The 21,602-nt window shown below is 37.6% G+C and overlaps 1 protein-coding gene across 1 annotated transcript in view; it reads left to right on the top strand.

Moving 5' to 3' along the window:
• The window catches only part of CDKAL1 (CDK5 regulatory subunit associated protein 1 like 1), a 418,320-nt gene that overhangs the window by 172,127 nt on the left and 224,591 nt on the right, over window positions 1-21,602 (top strand). Inside the window, exon 9 of the mRNA XM_009637900.2 lies at window positions 11,420-11,523. Within this exon, the coding sequence (XP_009636195.2) occupies window positions 11,420-11,523 (104 nt within the window). The remainder of the gene's footprint in view (window positions 1-11,419; window positions 11,524-21,602) is intronic.

The following is a 21,602-nucleotide window of genomic DNA, read 5'->3' as shown; positions in this document are numbered from 1 at the left end:
TACTGGCTGTCTGCTCAAAAAAATCTGCCGTATGGGTTTCTCTGTTAGTGTTATCCCTCAAAGTACTGTGGTGTACTTACAGACAGCATGTGATTATCACATTAGTATCATGCTCTAAATGTATTTGATAAGAAATTAAATGAAAATTATTAAATGTTGATACTATTTGTGGTATCTTTAATACTATTCACTGATTCTCCTTCTACAGGCCAGACTTGGTCCTTCTCTGCACTGATTTCTTATCTTCTAGCTTTTCTTACCCCTGTAGTTGAATCTAAGCTTCCTGTGGTGCTGGAAGCACGCTGTGCTTCGTGTGTATGTGTGTGTGCCTGTTGCACGTGTGTGTGTGCAGACGCATCCATGCAGATACGCATAATCCTGGAGCAGAGCAAGTCTTTGGGCTTTAGGAAGGAATGGCGCTGGTCTGTCTGAAATCAAGGTACATGACATCCCCCACCCTCCCCTTCCCACAGGGTCAGTCACCTCTTTGTAGAAGGCAACGTCAGGTCTTTTGCTTCAGACAGCTCAGCCTCGCAAGGAAAATGTCATTTTAACTTGTGTTTGTAAAAGCAAACAAATATCTTACAGTATGATGTCATCAACCTTACCTGTGAAAGCGTTTCTGCAGCGTTGCTGTTGGGTGGTGCTTACTGAATGATAACATCTGTTGCCACCTCGGCTTGTTGGGTCAGTTAAACAGCCCATGTGCAGCCAGTGCGAAACCCCCATCGTCCAAAAGGTTGGGTCTTTTTAAGAACTTCGTTAAAGTTGAAAAACTGTTTCAAGTCAGCCATTGCAGAGATAATGTTGTAGCCAAAGGTGGCTGTGGAAACATGAAGAACACTTCCACTTAAGTGTTGACTAAGGCCTGTAAACAACTGAATTGCTGAACGACTTCGTGTTTTGTCTGTCCATTCTTTTTTGTTGTTAAGGCTTGCTTTTGATGACTAGAGCTGCCTCTTGTGTATTTTCCAGCCTGTAATGTCTAGAAGGCTGCTTAGATCCTGAATCCCCAAGGGGTTCTGTGGCCAGTTTTTAATGCTCTGATTTCTGCACTAAGTGCTTTAGTCATGGTCTCTCTGCTTTTCTTTTAAATGACTGACCATAACTATCTGAGTTGCAACGGAGGTGACAAAAAAAAAAAAAAAAAAAAAAAAAAAAAAGAAGAAGAAGAAAGCAGCTAGCAAGTTATGGTTTCTGTCAGAGCTGGCAGCAGTTGAACTGGAAATGTTTCAGACTCGCCACAGACTTGAGTGATTCAAGAGGAAATCAAAGCATACAAACACTGGCCAGCTAGCTTGGAAGAAAGTCAGCCCATTCCAGTCACTGGGACACTAGGAGACCACAGGAGAGTTACAAGCACAATGATCACTCAATGCAAGACAACAGGGAAAAGTTAAGAAAATGGCAGGGGAAAAAAAGTAAAATAGAAAAAAAGAGCTGAGGAATCATTAGAAGGGGAGAATTTTAGAGAAGTAAAGCAGATGGAGAAGTTCAGGATCATTAGTTTAGTAACAAAAGGCTACTGTTTCCTGTTTTTCTGCACTGTCACTGTGCTTTTAGATGCTGTAAAATATATATTCAAATCCATTTAAACAATAATGTTATAAAAAAATGAAAAGAAAATAATTTATAAATGTTTGCCTAATTATTCAAGTTATTTTCTCTAATTATTTAAAAGAACCCTAACTTACATTTTCTTCAAGAGGTACATGGGCAGTAAGGGAGGTCCATGAGGATAACCTGATTTAGCTTTATAGCTGTGTAAAGGGGATTAATTTGCTTTTGAAAATCCCCTTGGTGATCCTTAAAGGCAGACATAAGGCCCCTAGTTTTAATTTATATTTTTAAAAGAAATCACTCATTGGATATGACTGATAAATTAGAATATTCTGATATGCAAGAATAACTGTGTAAATCAGTCCATTAAATTGCTTGGAAAATCTCAGACTGATTTAGGATTGGGCAGTTATGTTGAGATGTGTGGTCTTCTCTCATCTTAAGTTGACAAAGTAATGCATAACAAACAGTATGTACTTGAAGCATGTATGTCTCTTTACTGCTGCACATACACTTCTTTTTTCAGTAAGACTAATCAATTTATCACACGACAGAAATGACATTCAAAAGCAACAACACTGTATTAATTGTAGATGATGCTTAGATCCTTGTCCACATTGGACCTTGTAACATTTCTACTGCTGCCACAACCGGTGGACGTTTATGGGGCAGAAAGCTTTCTGTAGCCACAGTCATTAGGAAGGGATTCTTTCTAGATTATAAATGGTGGGTTTGTTTTTATTATGCACTTATTTCCATTATTTTACCCAGACAATTCAGATCCATTTTCCCACAGACATTTTACAAATACTTTTTTGGAAATTGGTCTGATGGCAATCTTAGATAATTTCTAAATTAAGCCTGGTAGTTTCAGTGCTGCTGAAATGTAACTTTTTTTTTCTTCCCCGCCGGATGTTTTGACCAGTGCAAAAACAATACCTTTTATCCCAAGAATCTGTGTGGTACCTGCTGTATGTTACAGAATTCACTGCAGCCTAATGTTTCCTGTGAGATTTCACCACTCTAACAGGGTCTGTCCCAAAAGCCATTCAGGAAGTAAAAACAATAGCTCTTATCACAGGCAGAGGTCTACTTTTCAACCATGTTTTCTGTGTGGGTGATTCAGGAGCAGTTAATGTTGTGAAGATTCATGGTAAATGAAGTGGATTGCTTATAGAAGGACACTTGACTCCCCTAACCCTTCTCCTTCCACGCATGGAGATCTACTGAGATGCTTCATTCCTGAAACAGAACTTCACATGGGCTCATTGTCTTCCCCCAGCTACGTAGAAATCAGTTTGAATTAAATCCTTAGTGTTTTGTTAAAAAACTTTGAAAGCTGGATTTTTTTAAAGCTTATGAAAATTTTCATTACTAACCCACTTAGGTTTTGCAGCACATTCTGTATAAGTTATGCTAAGTCATCTGCCCCCAGTAGAGCTTTTTTAATAAAATTTTACTATTTGATGCTTTAAATACTAAGGCATTTGTCAAGTCACTGGTCTCTAACACAACTTTATAAATTAAAGCAAGCCTCCAAGAATCCTGTCCTCAGAGGTCATTTTCCAATGACTGCTGTTCATTAGGAGGGATCTGAGAATAATAGTTGCTTATGCATGCTGAAATAGTGATGTTGGGGTGTTCTGCCACTGCGTCTCTGGGATTAGCTGTGAGCAGATTTCTAAGACAGTACCTTTTCTATCTAAGGTTTCTCTGTTGTAACTCTTTATTTCTACCACCTTCATTACTGCTATTTGACTGAGACTAGGATTCATCGTCTTCCAAATATTGTTGCTCTTTATGAAGTGTTGAAAGAATGGATTACTTGTAGTTACAATGCCGTGGCATTTTTTGCTCTGTGCAACCACAGAACCTAATATATCTACCTGTGCTGTTCCAGCTGAGTCACTTTCTTGATATTAATGACTGTCATGGTCTGCCCCCAAAGTTGTGGTCTGCATAACCAAGCAGCTGTTTGGAAATGCTTCTAAAATAATTTATGTCTCCGTGAATCATGGAGCTTTAGTTTGAATTGCAAAGAAAAAAAATCATTGCAGTTTCCAGTAAGCATCTAGCAATGCGCCATTTGGGGTCAGAGTGGGGAGCGCAGATATGCAGCTTAGCAATGGAACGCTTTGCCTTGTAATATCAGTTTGGAATGCCTGAACGAATTAACTCAAACAATTGCAGAACTGTGTGGGCAGGATAATTAATCAAGAAGTTCTTCAGACAAACACTAAAAGTTGCCATTAATGCACTTGATTTTGCTGATGTTAAATCATTGGCCTTAAAGTCAGCAAGTTGAATGTATGATGATATAAGTATGTAGCTGTGACCTTCGAATCACCTGCACTTGACTGTAGGAATTCAGTTTCACAAAATGCAAATATTTAAAGTGCAAAATTAAATCATAGTATAGCTTATCAAACTAACTGAGCTGCCTTCTCTCCAAATTCCTTTTGATTAGTAACTAGTGAGCCATTATACCAAATAAAACACTGGCTTCAAAGGTCTTTGCAAGAACAAAATTATAATGCACTTTGTTCCCATTTTGCTGAGTATAGAATGGGTTGCAGCGTTAAAAAATAGGATACCATAGTTGCATCCTACTTTGAGAAAAACGTGTGCAGTCTTATACACTGTGTAGTGTTTCTTGAACGGTCATCCTATTTTCTGCTAAAACTTCTTTGAGAGGCTCTTTCTTTTTATGTTGGCATTGCAGTTTCAGAGCAGTTTCTGAAATAGTTGGCTACAAAGATAATTTCGGAGAAGTCCTGTTTTTATCGTGTAGAAAATGTTGCAACATCGGTTGCATCTGTGCAGCACCCCGTGGCTGCTGTCCAAACACAGTCTGAACAGGCTGGGATGCTAGAAACAGTATTTCTATAATAATGTCATTTGCTGCTTAGACTAATTACCCTTGCTGAGACATAGCTTACCGCTGTTTCACAAGTATTTTAAATCCTGACACTTTTTAAAGTGAAAATAACCTTCCATGCCCCAGATGTTTATAGGACATTATCTTCCCTGTCATAACAAGTTGAAAAGCTTTGTTGTAAGAATATGCAAGCTTCAAGCAAAAGAAGTGTTTCCTGAAAACAAGTCAGATGTATTGGGCAGGTTTTCTTTGCAAGGGCTCAGGAAAAAGAGCAGTTTAGAGAAGTTAAGTTTGACAGGATTTAGAAATTTTAGAAGTTCAAAGTAGCATTTATAGAGGTAAAATACTAAGAAGTATTCATGGCATTTAACTCTATAACTATAGTATGATATTTAACTATAAATATAGTATAAATGCTGCTTTGTATCCTAAGGAGAAAAATAGTTGTGGAATTCTACCAGCTCTTGTTCAGTAAGTTGTGACTAGTGTTCATCTCCTTTTTGTCTGCCAGGAGTATATATTTCTGGTATTTCTTTTGCTCAGTCAAGCCTTCAAAGGGAGTTTTCTCTTTACTCACACTACAGAGCACTTTTATCAAAAGTACATTTGATAGAAACTCTATCAGTATCTTATAAAAGCCTACCTCTCTTCTGAAAACTGTACTTTGAAAGAAGCAAATTGTGCTCCCCTTTCAGGAAAACCACAGTTTGCTGATATAAAATATTCTTGGGGTGGAATTATTGAGGCCTTCTAAGGAGGTCTGATGGTAGGTGCTGAGAGATGGCGTGGGTGGCTGTGATGAGCAATCTTTCTGTATTTGTACTGATGTGATGGTCCAGTGCTGTTAGGGGCACTGCACTACTGGTAGAATTTTTTTTTTTTTAATAGGCTAAACTTCATAAAACCTTTAATTTGTATAACTAGTCTGATCTCATAAGGGCAGCTATCAGTGTTTAGACTAAATTGTGATTAATGATATTTTACTTTATTTCTACATATTTCTAATGTAGGAGAAGACCACCTTAGGACTGGGCTTTTTGGTGGTTTTTTTTTTTTTTTTTCTTTTTTACCAGCTTATTAGGTTGATACTAAGCAAGAATTTACTGGGTTGTTCAGGAAATGAAGGGGGCAATACCACCCCCCCTTCCCCAAAATTAACCGCCTGCAGAGCAGCAGGGATCTTCTGTCATATGATGCTGTTGTGGCTATTCAGCTCTCCCATCTTGCTCACAGATGTCTGGTCTTGGTCAGTCACGTTAAATGTGAGTGACTAGCACACTAATGGCACATCACAGCCTGTAATTGTGCTGTTTTCTGATACTTGAATGAAATATATTTTATACTTTTCATATCTGAGGGTGGAATCCTGTCTTTGCTAAACTTAGTTGCACAAGTCCCGTTAAGAGGAACCAGGGTTTTGTTCCTCATATCCATAGTCTCATCTGCTACTGAAATCCACTGATTAGTCCCACTGAAGGAAGGTCTTTATTTGTCTGCTGTGTCATAAGTATTCTTACTCATGACTGGTTCCATCTGTAAGGGGTAGCCTTTCATGTTAAGTGTGTGTTTTATGAGGGATATTACTGTTTTGAAAATGAAGAGTCTGCTTAATTGAATGTACAACATGAGCACATACTAGCTGAACAATGCGAAGACCGCTGTTTCGTATGTCTACAACAAAATTTCAGGCACTTGACCAAAATGTTGATGATGTTGAGTTTGGTAACATGTTCAGAAAGTTTTTAATTAGCCACATGGTAGTAATTTTTCTGTGGATAATGTTTTACCTTGCTGTGAAATAGTTCTGTGTATTGGGCACATAGCTGATTAAAGGTTAATAATTCAAAGCAAAAGGATAATAATTCAAAGTACCTTAATCAGTTTAGTATGTTGGAAAAACAGGACTTAGTGACATTTTTTTGTTCTAGAATCACTAGAAAATTTATCCAAAACATGTTGGTAATTGCAAGCACAATGACTATTAATAAGTGTTTCTATAAATGCCAGTAACTCCTCTGTGCAAAACAGCTTTGACCTGTATTATTACAAGCTAACAGTTATAAACCAATTTTAAATGCTTGAAGATGGCTTCCAGTTTAACATAAAGCAAAATGCTCTTTTTTCAACTGCTAGCATATTGGCTTTTTAGTCCCATATAGTTGAGCTTTAGCTCTGATAAAGGCTGATTTTTAAACAGAGCTTTACCTATTGGGCTGTTTTTAGATAATCTACTTGCTGGTGAATGCCACTCGGTAAGAGGCATTGCTGAGATTCTCAGAGTTCCCAGCAGCCTTTTTCCACTTGATTTTCTGTGGTCTGGGTATGTGGCAGCACGGACGTATGAATAATTTGTTCTGCTGGAAACTTGGAGTAGAGGCTGGCTTACCAGGGGAAAAAAACCCTACAGATAATTTATTATGCTTATGGTATGCTTTAAATTTATATTTTCAAGAACAGATAATTCACAAATATGAGAAAAGTATTTAGTTCAGCATTTTTACAAGCATTTGAAATCCGCATCCTTTTGTTGGTCAGCTGTAGCCCAAAAGATTTTTTGTTTCCCAAGTTGGAATTAACGGATGTGGTACAAATAGGATTTAAAAGTTTTGTCTTTTTTGTTTTGCTTTCTAAAAATTATCCTTTTCTATGTTACATTGAAGTCTGTTTGGTTTTGTTATATAGTCTCTTTAAGTGTCCTCCCCCCCCCGCCCCCCCCCAAAAACCCCAAAATAAATTATTTAGGCATTCCACAAGATTTTAATTTTATAGTAGTAATAAGTTAATTGGTGTGGCAGAACTTGGAAAAAAGTCTGCCTCCAAATCCCAACATTCATCTCCTACCCCAAAATAAATCAACCAACCCCTGAAGTTGTACTTAAAGATCATAGTAATAAAGCTCTGGAAACAACCCCACATAATACTATGAATATTTGGAGAGTAACGTCCCCTTTTTTCTTCCCGCTTCTTGCTGCATGTTTCCATTCTCTCTTTGTGACCAAGTTTATTGCAGTATCAGAGGAAAACTGCTGATAGCATATTTTTTCAGGGAGCCCAGGACTTACTCTAAAGAATATTTGCCCAAAAAACAACTCTGAAGATGCAGGAGAAACTAGTTTACTATAAACTAGACCTTGCTAGGAAAGGAACATTAATTGAAGGTATGAAAGTTATCCTCAAGGTTTGGAGACTAATAATGTCAGTATTTACTACTGCTGCTTAGTACTTAGTACTCTTCTATTTAGTACTCTTGCTGTAGAGCTTTTCAAATACTACTACTCAAATACAGAGCAAAATACATAGTGAGAAATATATGATTTATGCATAAAATATAAGGAGAAGAGAGGAAGACGGTAACGGGCTACTTTCTATAAATACGCTATACATGGACTTCTATGTTAAGGAAACAAAAATTCTATGTAAATAGCATAAATAATCCTTTTTACTGTACATTCATACTAGTTTAGGTTTTAGCTCTATGTTTAGATCTATTACACAGGAATAAATTTAGAAGCTCGCTTTAAATAACTTAGTAAAATTATGGCATTTATGAAGCTTATGAAGAAGTATCTACAAAAAGAATTGTTTTCATGCAAGGTTATGGTTCAAGAGAAAAAAAAAAATTGGTAATAAACTTTTTATTGATACTCAAACTTTTACACCAAATTTGTAGTAAGCCAGACTTTGCAAATTAAAGTAAATAATAAAAGTTGGTGGTGGGGTTTTTTTCTCCCCAAATCCTAGTCTTAGTTTGAGTTTAATAAATTTACTTCATCCCAAGAAATAAAAAACTCGATGCATCCCTTCGTTAGTGACAGCTGACAAAATTGTCTTTCCAGGGTAAAAGGGCCGATGTTAAAGTAACCTTGGGGTCATGGAGCAGGATCGTTACAAGTTAAATCTCTTCTTGGTGACCTGAGAAAATTGGCAAAATAGCTGGTAGTGTATTTTCTTTGGAGAAAACAGAGGTCAGTACAAATATCATCAATGCAAACCACATCTTTGTGTGTTGGTTGAAAAAGAGCAGGCGTGTCTGCTATGAAACTGATTTTAAGTTTCCCTGAAGTAAAAGTAAAATTAAAAAAAAGAAAACCCCAAACCTTCAGAACTAAAAAAACCCAAACAAATAAAATCCAACCCCTCCCCCCAAAGGAACCAAACCAAAATCTGTGGGTCTACCTGTTTATGATGAGTAATTACTTTTCTTTACTCTCTTTATTCCTCTCCTTACCGTCTTCTCATGAGCGTGGCTATCTAAATGCTGGAGGATTTCCATCGGCACCTCTGGAAGAGCTGTGAGGGAGGCTGATTTCTAATGCTCCTGCCGGCTCCCTTGGCTGCTGCTGCGGGGCCGTGGCCAGCATCTTGCATGGGTGGTGTTAGGAGCTGGCTGATAACCGTAACGTGGGCTTTGACCGTATTGCCTGTGAGGTGCCCTCATAAAGGTGTAGGAGGTTGCCTGTGGTATTTTGCCATCCCAGCATTTTATTTTAGCGCTTTGCAGACCCGTGCACGGGGCACCTGTGCAGGGGCCTGGAGAGGAGAGGCCAGGGCTGCCCCGTGCCGGGCACTGGATGCACATAGAAGGCCCATGAAGGAGCAAAGTTCTGAGAAAAGGGGGAGGAAAGGCTGTGGTTCAATGTTTGTCTCTATTTCCTACTACCTGAATCTGTTATTAAGTTTTTATTTTGGCTGGGGATGTGTAACTTTTCCCTGATTTGAGTCTGTCAGTAGTTGTCATGTGTTCTGCCCGTCCCTGTCTAGGCCCCAGAGCTCCCTTCTTCCCCTTCTGCCCCTTTGCTCTTCTGGCCCGCTGAGGCAGCGGGCAGCCTGGCTGTTAGCCCTCGCCAACGCACCACACCAGGCTACCGAAGGCAAGTTTTGGAATTGCTCTTCAGGATGTGACGATATGCATCCCCGATCCATGGTGCTGCTTTTGCCTAGCTGTGTGGAAGAAAGCTGGCTCACCTTAGGACACGAGGCAGAGGGGAAGGAGTGGGACGGGGGGCTGACTGGATGGGAGCCTGCTTAAAAATGAAGCGTCGGGTTGAGTGGAGAGCTGTGCTTTAAAAACACACAAAATGAACCAAACTAAGAAAGAAAAGAAAAGAAAAAAAAAAATTAGAGAGGAAAAAAAAAAGAGGGAGACGTGCTTTGCAACCCTGGAAGAACTGAAGGAGTTTGAAAGAGTCACAGAAGGGAAGCAGGGAGAGGAACGAGTACCCCTGGGCTGTGAGGGAAAGCCCTTCGTGGCAAACTTCAGACAGCCAGTGGCCTAGTAGGAAACATTTCAGTTAGCTAAATAGGTTACACAGAGAAGGTATAAACCAGTTATCTGCTTATACTCTCTTGATTTTAAATACTTCTCTTTTAAACATGCTTCAGGCCTTGCACAATGAAAGGCTTTTGATTTGCACAGAAAGGTGAGATACCTAAAAATTATTTCACACCTGATGAATCACTTATTTGGAGCAGGTTGTAAAGGTTCAGATTTAGGTCTTCTTTCTCTACTTTATTAATGGACGATTGTATATTTTACTGTTTGGCAGCTTATTTCATGTACGTTTTTAGTTCTTAATAGAACAGTCTCATTGCGGTTAAGCAGTATCTTCTAGTTTTCTTATCTAAAATGGATGCAAAAAGCTGATGTTTGGGTCTGATAGGCAGGAAAAATAATACACAAAAGACAACACACAATTTACAACATCCAGTCTAGCAGAGAGAACCCTGAACTATCTAGATGTCCTCTGGCAGAAAGCAAGATTTGGTTGGTGGAGAAGGCCTTGGGGCCAAAGCGGTGTGCAGGGGCAGGGGGGGCACCTGAAAAAACGTTCTGTGCCATCTTCTGCACTTCCTGATCCACTGCTTGTGCAAACAAGGGGTAAGTAACGTGTGAGGGGAATCTCTGTGAAGGAAAACCTTTAGAGTTTGCAAAGCAGTAATTACCTAGTCATGGAACTGTCAGACATGGTAATAGAAGTAGTAAACACAGTCTCGTAGCTGGTGACTTCTTCAGAAACCACCTGGTGCTATCTTTGCCTCTTTCATTCTTGTTTTGAGTGTTCTATAGTAATACTCTTGTAGTTCGAGCGTTAGCCTTTCCCAGCACCCAAAATGTTTTATTATATTGAAGCTGTGGCTTTTTAGTTGTGCAAATGGACAGAATTCAAGATGTCCTAGTAACCATCGAACAAGAAAAATATTTGTAATTGGGTTTTTTGTGCTTGTGGGGGTGAAGGGGAAAATAAGTTCAACAAACTCTTTTTAAGGTTCTGCTTATTACATTCGTGGCACTACCAGGATCCAAAGGCTAATCCAAAAAAAACATGCAGCTAGTGGTAGTTTTTGTTTGTTTTGATCTTTCCATCCTTTTACTTTGAATTTGTCTGCCTTTACTACATTGTCAAATAAAATAAAAGCATTCACATTGTTCCTTCAGTTTCTTATGGGAGTTTTTCATTAGTTCCCCAGTCTTTTGTGCCAAGCTGTTTTTCTAGTTGGTGATCCTGTCTTCGTTATTTGTTTTGTTTATACAAGCCAAATGAAAGAAGGAAGAATTAGCTTAAATGTGTTTTCAAGAATGCACACTATTTTTAAAATCTACTTATAGTCTTTCAGGACTCTTTTCCTTTATTTCCGTGTTCAGGTTGGATTTTTTTATGTAATGGCAGGATTGGAAGCCTGGAGATTCATCTTTAGTAATGAAAAATTATTAACTTTAAATATGTAAATTCCCACTCTTAGACTTTGTATGTGGTTTCCACTGATTGTTTTTTCAACCTTTTGTATAGATGTGAAAGATACTTTCAGAAGGCAGGGGAACAAAACACTTTTTAAACTACTTTATTGATTTTAAAACAGAGTACTACTATCTTCTGGTTGTAGATATATAAAAGCTCATTTTTCCAGATGTACTTAATAAATATAGCTGTGCCTATAAAGGCTTTATTGGCTAGAAACTGAGTATTTTCCTTTTCTAAACAGGTGTCTCAATGCATGCACCTACTGCAAAACTAAGCATGCCAGAGGAGATCTAGCAAGTTATCCGGTTGAAGAACTAGTGGACAGAGCCAAACAGTCTTTTCAAGGTAAGGAGTTTTATCCCTGCAATAAAAGTCAGGCTCTGAAGTGTACCAGGTCTTATTTTCACAAATAATGATCATGATGCAATATGGCTCTATTACACTATTGATGTTCCTAATAGTTGTAACTGTGTCTAATGGTGCCTTTGAGGTAGAAAGCCATGCTTTCATTATGTTGTGCACCACTATTTACAAAATGTAGTCTTACTACAAGAAGTATTTAATTTTGACTTTAGGCTTGCTCAAATGAAGTTTCTTGCAAACATTTTTTCGCAATGATGGGGAAACTGTAATGTTTATTTACTCTATCTCTGGTTTATTAAAGGGGAAGACAGTAACTTTTTTTTCACTCAACAATAAAAGTAATTATCATGAACCTCCCTTGGATTCTTAAAACCCTGTTTAAGGATACATTGGGTTTTTTTGGTAATGGATTTCCTGGAGGAGTTCTGGGATGTTTCCAGGAGCCATACAAAGCTTATCAGCTTTTAAGAGCAATAGGATATTTGTAATGTCACATTGGATTTTTGATTGGATCTAAGTTTTTGCTGCAGTACACTACTCTGTGCCAGTATCTGCCTAAGACTCTTGTACGTCTGGTAGTTATGATAGCTTTGCTGTACCTTAATATTTGTTCTTTATATCTAAATTTTGCCTGTGTTTCCAAAATAGAGATTTCCAAATTCCAGTATTAATTTCTGATGCAATGTCGGTGAAGGCACAGGTGGTGTTTTTTGGTTTGCAAGCCATTTTGAAGGTTTAAATGTATATTAAAAAATACTGAGGTAATTCAGGAGCAGCATCTCTCCATCTTTGTATCAAATACTTTGAATCAAAAGTAGAGCAATAAACATCTGATGTCACATCCTCTGTGCATGTACAAATAGTACATGCATTCGGTTTTGCTTAACAGCTCTGAGTGTTGCAACTGTTCAAGTAAGAAGTAGGTCTCCAATGATTCAGTATGGTTTTAAATCTGTCCTTATTTAGGGATCCATAATGAACCTTATGTACGTCAGTGGTGAACTTCTGGCTATCCCTGTCAGTAGTATGCAAGGACGAGTCCTTTTCCTAATCAAAGCCCTCATTCAAAAATTCTAAGTTCTACATTATCCACACAAAAAGTTCTCACTTAAGACTGTAAATGCCTCCTTCTTTTGCTTTTGTTAAAAGCCAAGCTCCTCTCTTTCTTCCATGAAGCTTATCTAGAATTGCTACAGAATTTCTCCTATCACTTAGGTTTGTACAATTAATGCTGTTGTTGCTGTGGATTGGATTTTCTGATATGGCAGACAGGAATCCTGTCATGACTCAGATTTCCTTTATTTCTTCTATTAGTAGGACAAATTTCTGAAACCTGTATGCATATTATGAAACGGTCAGTAACTGAAATACAGGATGTATAAATGCAATTATTGTTTTGGTGGAGAAGCAGTTCAGGAAGCATGCGTCAGAGAGCTGGAAGTTTTCAGTAGTGCAAGACAGGTGATTTGATGGTTATGGTTATTATTATGCAGTAATTACCAGGAACAAGTGGGTGCCTGGTGATAGCAAGACATGTAGGTAGAAAAGGAACACTACATTCTTTTCCCTTCATCCAGGTGTAACTCTGAAGTACTTCTATATTATGAGTAGCGTAAGAATAGTGTTATTCTGATAGCACTATATAGCTGTTGAAATGTTCTAAAGAAGTTTGGAACAATTACACAAGGGAATATGACAAAGAGAAGATACAGGTGATAAAGTAAGAATTATAGTCTTACTGAGGTTAGCTATTTAGGTTTTGTTTATATTTATTGTGCGTATGGTAAGAAAAAAAACCTGACTTGTCTGTCCTGTTATAGTTGTATTTACATGCCATAAAGTCCACATTAAATTAACATAAAGATGTATTTGCTTGATAAGACAAGAAAGAAAACTCGAATTTTGTTTGTCTTCGCAGACAATAAATGTGAAATCTTGGAAAGTATTTTGAGCTTCAAGTATTGTACGTTTGATTGAAAACTCAGTAATTCAATTCCTCTGTTGTACTGTGGTCTTTATTACAAGTATTGACTCTTTCAAAATAATTTGATTTCTAATGGAAAAACTTAAAAAGCCCTTAAGCTGTTGTTTTGAAATTTCTCGAAGAAATGCTATGACGAGGCTCACAGCAGGCATCTCCAGGGAGTTCTATTCTTATTTGGCCTTACACTGGCACCTTTGTTAGTGGACATAAGGAAAGAAGCAAGGACTGAGTTGTAAAATGACAGGCTTTGCCTCCAGCTTTCACGTACTTAGGAACAGGCGTGAAATACTCAGATACTTAGTTTGCAGTGCATGGAGACTTTATCACTGCCAGCTTGCTGCAGCTGGGCTGCAGAAACTTCATCAATCCAGCGAAAGACGTAAGCAATTCAAAGTCATTATTAAAGTTCTTGCTGAGTTACTGAGCCGCAATCTTTTCAACAATCACTTCTGTTTTCTCAAAAGATGTGTTGCTGAAGCTCTAGTGAAAAATACAGAGCGATACAGATGTGTGATGAAAAGTTTTTCCACTTTGGAATTATTGGGCGGTTAGTGAAGGGATCTGGAGCGCAGGTCATCCTCTCCTCGCTCCTTCCAGTTGTGGGAAGAGACACTGGGCAGTACAGGAGAACTCAGTCTATTAACACGTGGCTTCGCGACTGGTGTCGTAGTGTTATTCTGATAGCACTATATAGCTGTTGAAATGTTCTAAAGAAGTTTGGAACAATTACACAAGGGAATATGACAAAGAGAAGATACAGGTGATAAAGTAAGAATTATAGTCTTACTGAGGTTAGCTATTTAGGTTTTGTTTATATTTATTGTGCGTATGGTAAGAAAAAAAACCTGACTTGTCTGTCCTGTTATAGTTGTATTTACATGCCATAAAGTCCACATTAAATTAACATAAAGATGTATTTGCTTGATAAGACAAGAAAGAAAACTCGAATTTTGTTTGTCTTCGCAGACAATAAATGTGAAATCTTGGAAAGTATTTTGAGCTTCAAGTATTGTACGTTTGATTGAAAACTCAGTAATTCAATTCCTCTGTTGTACTGTGGTCTTTATTACAAGTATTGACTCTTTCAAAATAATTTGATTTCTAATGGAAAAACTTAAAAAGCCCTTAAGCTGTTGTTTTGAAATTTCTCGAAGAAATGCTATGACGAGGCTCACAGCAGGCATCTCCAGGGAGTTCTATTCTTATTTGGCCTTACACTGGCACCTTTGTTAGTGGACATAAGGAAAGAAGCAAGGACTGAGTTGTAAAATGACAGGCTTTGCCTCCAGCTTTCACGTACTTAGGAACAGGCGTGAAATACTCAGATACTTAGTTTGCAGTGCATGGAGACTTTATCACTGCCAGCTTGCTGCAGCTGGGCTGCAGAAACTTCATCAATCCAGCGAAAGACGTAAGCAATTCAAAGTCATTCAAGGCCTTCTTGCTGAGTTACTGAGCCGCAATCTTTTCGTTGGCGGTGTCCCTGCTGACTGCAGGGGGGTTGGACTCGATGACCTCTAGTGGTCCCTTCCAACCCAAAACATTCTATGATTCTATGATTCTATGATTCTATTCTGGGGAGAACCGAGGTGTCTTAGAACAGCGGCAAAACAGTGTGTGATGATTTGGTGTAACTGCAGGTTATGTAGTCATGTAAGAAAAGAGAGACTGATGTTGTTTGCAGTGTTTTGTATGTATATATTCTTATAGTACACAACTTGATAGGCCCCAAAGGTGGGATGTTTCAGTTGTGGGACACACTGAAAATGGGTTAGAAGAGCCGTATTTAAGGACGTTTTGTTACAGGTCCTTAAATCTCAGCACAAAAAAGCTCTCTAAAATGCTTTATTCAGGTGATCGTACTTTGAGAAGATTGCAGTTGGCATCTAGAAACGGTATTTCTAGCAGCAGTATGTTGCCAGAGCGGGCTTTAGTGTTGTGATCAGATACTCCCAATTTTTTTTCAGTCACTTCTGTACTGCAGCCTCTGGCCAGGATGTCTCTACGTAGGAAGTATTTCCAGGCTGTAGTATACACTGCGTTACTCGGCTGCAAGCCATTTCAAGTAGTCAGTGGGCCAGTCCTGGGCTGCTAATAATACGGTACATAATAATATGATACCTGTGTGACAGTAGCTGTAAGGTGATGCCTGACAGTCATCACGCTCTTTGATGACTTCTGAAGATTTTTGAAACTCTTAGACATTTCAGTCAAAATTTAGCTCTCTGACCTTACTTAGCTCCTGGTTTTTGAGTGTTTTGCATACATCGTGTAGGTAAGTGGGCATTTATTTCAGTGTATTTTAGGGTCTAATCCTTTATCTTTTTGGTCAGTTTTGTAAAAACAAAATTTAGTACTCTGCCAAGAGTGGTGACTAGATGACAGCTGTAATAATTTACATGTGTGTTCATATTATTTGTGTAAGCATAAACTGGATTTAAATCAGATGATTAAAAAGAGATGGCTGATGTCATCATGACTGAACAGATATCAGCCTATATCTTGTACGTTTCCAACCTCTGTAATAAACCGTTTTTCTTTTTTTATTTTTGTATTTTATTTTAATATCTTAAATTCAATATAATGTGCACAAAAACTAAGTGTGTTGTAGGTTTCTACTACATGCTGCATACTTTCATAATGCGTTGGACTAAGTGTTAAGGTGTGCTGAAATTGAGTTGGTTTGCATACTTTCTATGGATTTATGTCTTCTGTCTGGCCTCCATAGTATTTTTGAAGTTACGACTGACATCAACTTCAATAAGTCACAACATTTCTTTAACAAAATAATCTATCTGCGGTTGAAAGTAGACTATTGAGGTTTTTGCTTTTTTAATGTCAATGTGTTTTCTGTAAATTTCAACTTTTAGTAAGCAGTTGTATCATTTTTTTTTTTTTTTTTTTTTTTTTTTTTTTTTTTTTTTTTTTTTTTTTTTTTTTACACGGACAGCCATGTCAAATCACATTATATAGCAGACTTTTGTAAGACAGCTAGTAAAAGAAAAAAGTATTGTGAAGTATAGTAAAGTGGTCTTTGAGTAGAGAACAAATGTCTACTGTAAGGTTGTTTATGCAAAGAGGTTTTCTACAGCTGATAGTACAGCACTTTCTTTGTGTCATCCATTTAGTAGTATGTTTTTTTCAAAATTTGCTATATCATGTTCAGTGCTGTATTTTAGGGAATTACATTTGCAGTTATGAGAGAGCTCTTTCTTTCCTTCCCAAAGCTACTTTATGTATAACAATGTGTTTTTGCTTAGTACGTGAAGTGGATGGCTAGGGTAGCTGCTATTGGTGAATAGTGTTCCAAGGAGACGCAGAAGTCAAACAAGCCCAAGCTTTGAATGTTGTGTAGAGTGGTGTCCTGGGATAGCTTTGGCTAAATTGCAAGAGTATACATTGATTACATTTCTTTTTTTTTTCTTTAAATGGGATTTTATTGACCATAAAAAGGTATATACCTGATAATGCTACCTGGTGATTTGTAAACCCTACATATTGTGAGAGACTTTCTGGGCAAAGAGAGTACTTTATATTGCCAAGAATTTTTGCTGGTTCAGCAAACTAAGATAAAAATATAAATAGTTTTATGGAATTAGCTCTTATTTCATTCTAGTTTAGAATGAAAATCTACATGTACCAGTACAAAATGACACTTCTTTAGCATAGTATGCCTCTTGCAGTTGGCAGGGAGTATACCACTATTAAAATACACACTGTATAATTACTACTATATTAGTTTATTTAATGGTAGCAACCAGGGAGCTCAAATGAAAGTCAAGTCTTGTTGGGAAACATTGTTCTTGTATCCTCAAGCTATGTGGAACAATAGCTTCTGGATGAATAATTGCAGTGGCAAAATATCATTTATTTTTATTCCATTATTTGCATGATGGTTCATTGGCATGTGTGGTGTTTGACTCTGAATAACGCTTCTGTTTAGGAAATCTTGGACAAAATGTATTATTACAAAGCAGAGGAGCTATCTAAATGAAGATTCTGAGTCTTGACTTTCATTAGTTGTCTTAGCAATTATCCCTAATCTTGTAAATTTTGAAGTGTTGAGCGTTTAAAGGAGATTAATGTTGAATATTTCTTTCTCTACAAGTATTACTTTAAACAGGTGTTTATGCAAAATGATAAGGATCGATTTTATATAATGTGACTGGTTTCCAGAGCTTTTCAGATCACTGTGAGCTTTGCTAAGGATCTTTTGGTTTTAGTAGTTCTGATGAAGTGCTGTCAAGATGTTCTTTATTAATTGGTAACTGTTTTTCCTCCTGCACAACTACCAGTAAGCTCTCTGTACAGTTTTCAGAGCAGCTGCCATTCATGAAAGGGCAAATATTAAGTATCAGCAAGGTTTGTAATTTCCCATTAATTGGCAGAAGCAGGACCAAGTTAGGACGCTCAGGCTACATCTTCTTGGTAGTGGATTTGGTCTTTGAACATGTTGCGAGGGGCTGTGAGGGACTGGGTGCCCAGTCGCCCAGATGGAGACCTGGGCTGTCTACTCAGGGTCCTTCTGGGGGCAAAACTAAGACCGTAGAGAGAGCAGTTGTTGTATATGCAGGTCTCACCTTGATGTGAGGTGAACACTTCCTTGGAGCCTGGACACAGGCCCAGGAGCAAATAAGCTGTCTCGGTGGTTTCACAGAATCACAGAATGGCAAGGGTTGGAAGGGACCTTGGGAGATCATCTAGTCCAACCCCCCTGCTAAAGCAGGTTCACCTAGAGCAGGTTGAATGGCCTTTGTTAATGATCCTAAGGAAAGCTATCTTAACTTAATCTTAATTCCTTGCTCACTAATATTTTTTCCCTCCTGGTGTCAATGTTCTGTCAAATAAGTATATGTATCTGTTATACCCACACCGACATTTTTCTTCTGTACTGTAGCAGCATTATTGGAAGTCAAGCATTTTCTTATGCTGCTTGGTCCTAAATTTTATTCAGCAATTTATGCAACTGTACTGAAAGAAAGCTAACTCTTCCTCCATACTAGCCATGTGATGAAGAGATTTTGTTGAGAAACCTGTTTGATGATAAATTCAATGCAAAAAATGTGCATTGGTGTTACCCATTGATATCTGGGAACTGAATTTCCATTGTTCACATAAACTCAATTCTTGACAATGTGCAAACTGATACTTGGTGTTGATTTTGTGGCTGTCAATTAGTTTCTGTTGGAGTTATGCTTGAAAATGCCTGGAAGCTCCCTGAAATTGTGTCTGTGCTGTATGGTTCAAACACATAATCAAAGACTACGGCTCTGTTGTGAGGATAGATTGGGGTGTGCTTTGCGTGGAAAAGAAACAGAAAGAGAAACTCATCATTATATGTAGATTGTTAAATACCAAGAAAAACCAAACTATGTCATGTTAATGGCAGACAACTAATCAATTAGTTGAATTAGATGGACATGTCTTTTGGAAGTGCTCTGTTGGTTTGCTTTGGTTTTTTAATAAAGTTGCCTTTGGAAAGATTGTGAAATCTGCTTTGTATAGAACTGAAATAGCTTGTTTTGGTGGTTCTTGGAATAAAAGGTTCTGTTTAATTTTGGATTGAATTAAATATTTAGATCAACTTGAATGCTTTCTTTGGTTTTCAGAGTACCCCTTGGCTTTCAAAGTATAGGTCAACTCCAAAACAAAACATAACATTTGTGGATGGGGTGATTTTTTTTTTTTTTTTTTTTTTTTTTTTAAAGGGAAGGGTTTACTGTGGACAGTGTTTACACTGAAACATTTCACTTCCTGTGGAAAAGTTTCACTGATATGAAATTTTGTTAAATGAAAAAAGAATTTCTTTACTTTTGAAAGTTTGATGGTTTTGATACAGAAATGATGGTTGTTCCCCCAAACCTGTAACCTAAATTTTAGTGAGTGTCTGTTTCAGTTCAGCAAAAACAGCTTTAGAAAAGCAAAATTTTTAGTATTATTTACCAGTCATTGCCCAAGACAGTGTAACAAAAAGTTGCACGTAAAATTAAGAAAGTTAAGCTCAAGACACTTTTTCATGCTGTGTCTTTTATAGCAAAAAGGAAGCAAAGGTAAAGGCAGGTTTTACCTGTAAACACAGCCCATATCTTATTTGGTTGCTTTAGCTACGCAAAGAAAGCTTGAGGGTGAAAAAGCAAATGTTAGTATGCTTTAAGCACCTCCGATAGGAGTTGTAAAAGCCGAACAAAATTTTCTTGTAAGGTGAAGGTAATGAAGAAACATGAAACTTTGGTGCTGGTTGGCTGTTTCTTGAGTTCTCCCATACTTAAGTCACATGATGCATTACCCCATAAAAACCTCAGGAGGAAAAAAGCCCCATACTTGATATCTGATATAAAATGATATGTTGAAGGTGTAGCATATATTGGCTTCTACTTGCTCTCTCTTAGCAGCAAGAATGACCTTGTAAGAGTATGAAGTCCATGCCCATTATAATTGGTTTTAAACTGTCTTATGGAATGCTGTTCTGTTGGAATAGACAAATTCTCAAATGCTGAATTTTTGACAGGAATATATTGAATTCAACAACAAAGTTTTGTAGGAAAAGCTGAATGTGTTCCATTTAGCATTGTGTAATGTAATGCTTGAATCTTCTTTTCCAGAATGCTTTTGCGTCTGTATTTTCTGATTTATAGAATCAAAATTTTCTGATGCATATATTATAACATATATAAGACAGGAAAATTGTATATGGAAATATTTTCTAATAAACACTCTTTACCCTTAAAAAAACCCAAACCCCATACCATTTTCCAAATACTTTCCAATTTGATTTTTTGGGAAAGAATTTTCCATATCACAGATAATCTTGGTTCATACCCAGCTTTGCTCTGCATAGTGTTTCTTTATGCTGTTTGGTTTGGTTTTCTTTTTACAGTGGGGGGAAGGAGGAGAATGATGGCAGTGTTTTTCTAAGATAAACCTCTTCTGTTAGCCTTTTCACTGACTTCTAGGAAAAGCAGGCTTTATTCTGATGCTGTTCCTGAAGTATAATTTGAAGTTGCATTCCAGGGAGCTTGGGCTGCTTTATTTGAGACACTTTGATAAACAACTTCTCTTTGTTCTTCTGTGCTTTTTGGCTATAGCTAAAGAGCTCGGGTTTTGTTGTTGTTAAGTTTATTAAAATTCTTTCTGTATTGTCATTTGTGTCTTATGAACATTTTAAGTTTTGCTGACTTTGCTAATGCACAGAATACTTAGGCCAAGATAAATATTTTGGTACCAGCCTGTCATTTCTTGGAGTTATATGGGATAGCGTAATGAATTAGTTTTTCATGGCCCCATGTAATCTTTTCTAATGATCCCAAAAGAAAGAGATATAATTATATTCCATCAGTAGTGATGAGAAGCAATGTCTTCAGGTATGTAAAAACTGCTGTGTAACAGATTGTTTAAACAGACATAACCAATATCATATAGCAAAGAGATATTTAAAAGAATAAAAAAGATGTCTTTGCAGTAGTAAATTACAATACTGTAGATATTCTTAAGCTTCATTTGAGTAAGAAAATTAGAAGTTTAGTGAGCTTTCCTCTTGGCTCAGAAAGAAATTCCCTATTGTGTTTTTGGTATGTGTTTCTTTTATACAGTCAAGTTTACCAATATGTTACAGTTGTTTCTGTGGTCTCGAGTGTCTTGTTGCATAAAAGGTTCCTTTGCATTATTTTTAATTTTACTTGAGAAATTTTACTTGAGTAATTATATTAAATTATTGGTGTCTAGTGTCTTTCCTCACTGCTGTCTCCAGCCTGTGGAGGAGGGGAAGGGGAGAGGGAGGTGCTGCTCCCTTCTCCCTGGGATCCAGTGCCAGGACGCCTGGGAATGGCTCCAAGCTGCATCCCTCAGGGGAAGCGCAGGCTTGACAGGAGGAAACATTTCTGTACCGAGAGAGTGCTCAAACCCTGGAACAGGCTTCCTCGAGAGGTGGTTGATGCCTCATGCTGGTCAGGGTTGAAGAGGCATTTGGGCAACACATGATTCACATGCTTTACCTTTTGGCAAGCCCTGACATGGTCAGGCTGTTGGACTCTGTGATCGTTGTAGGTCCCTTCCAGCTTAACTCAACTCTTTGATTTGA

This window comes from Egretta garzetta, unplaced genomic scaffold (assembly GCF_000687185.1).
Source record: "Egretta garzetta isolate BGI_Z169 unplaced genomic scaffold, ASM68718v1 scaffold14, whole genome shotgun sequence".
In the NCBI taxonomy this organism is placed as follows: domain Eukaryota; kingdom Metazoa; phylum Chordata; class Aves; order Pelecaniformes; family Ardeidae; genus Egretta; species Egretta garzetta.
Note: the sequence above shows the minus strand (reverse complement) of the source record. Positions and strands in the feature narration are given on the sequence as shown.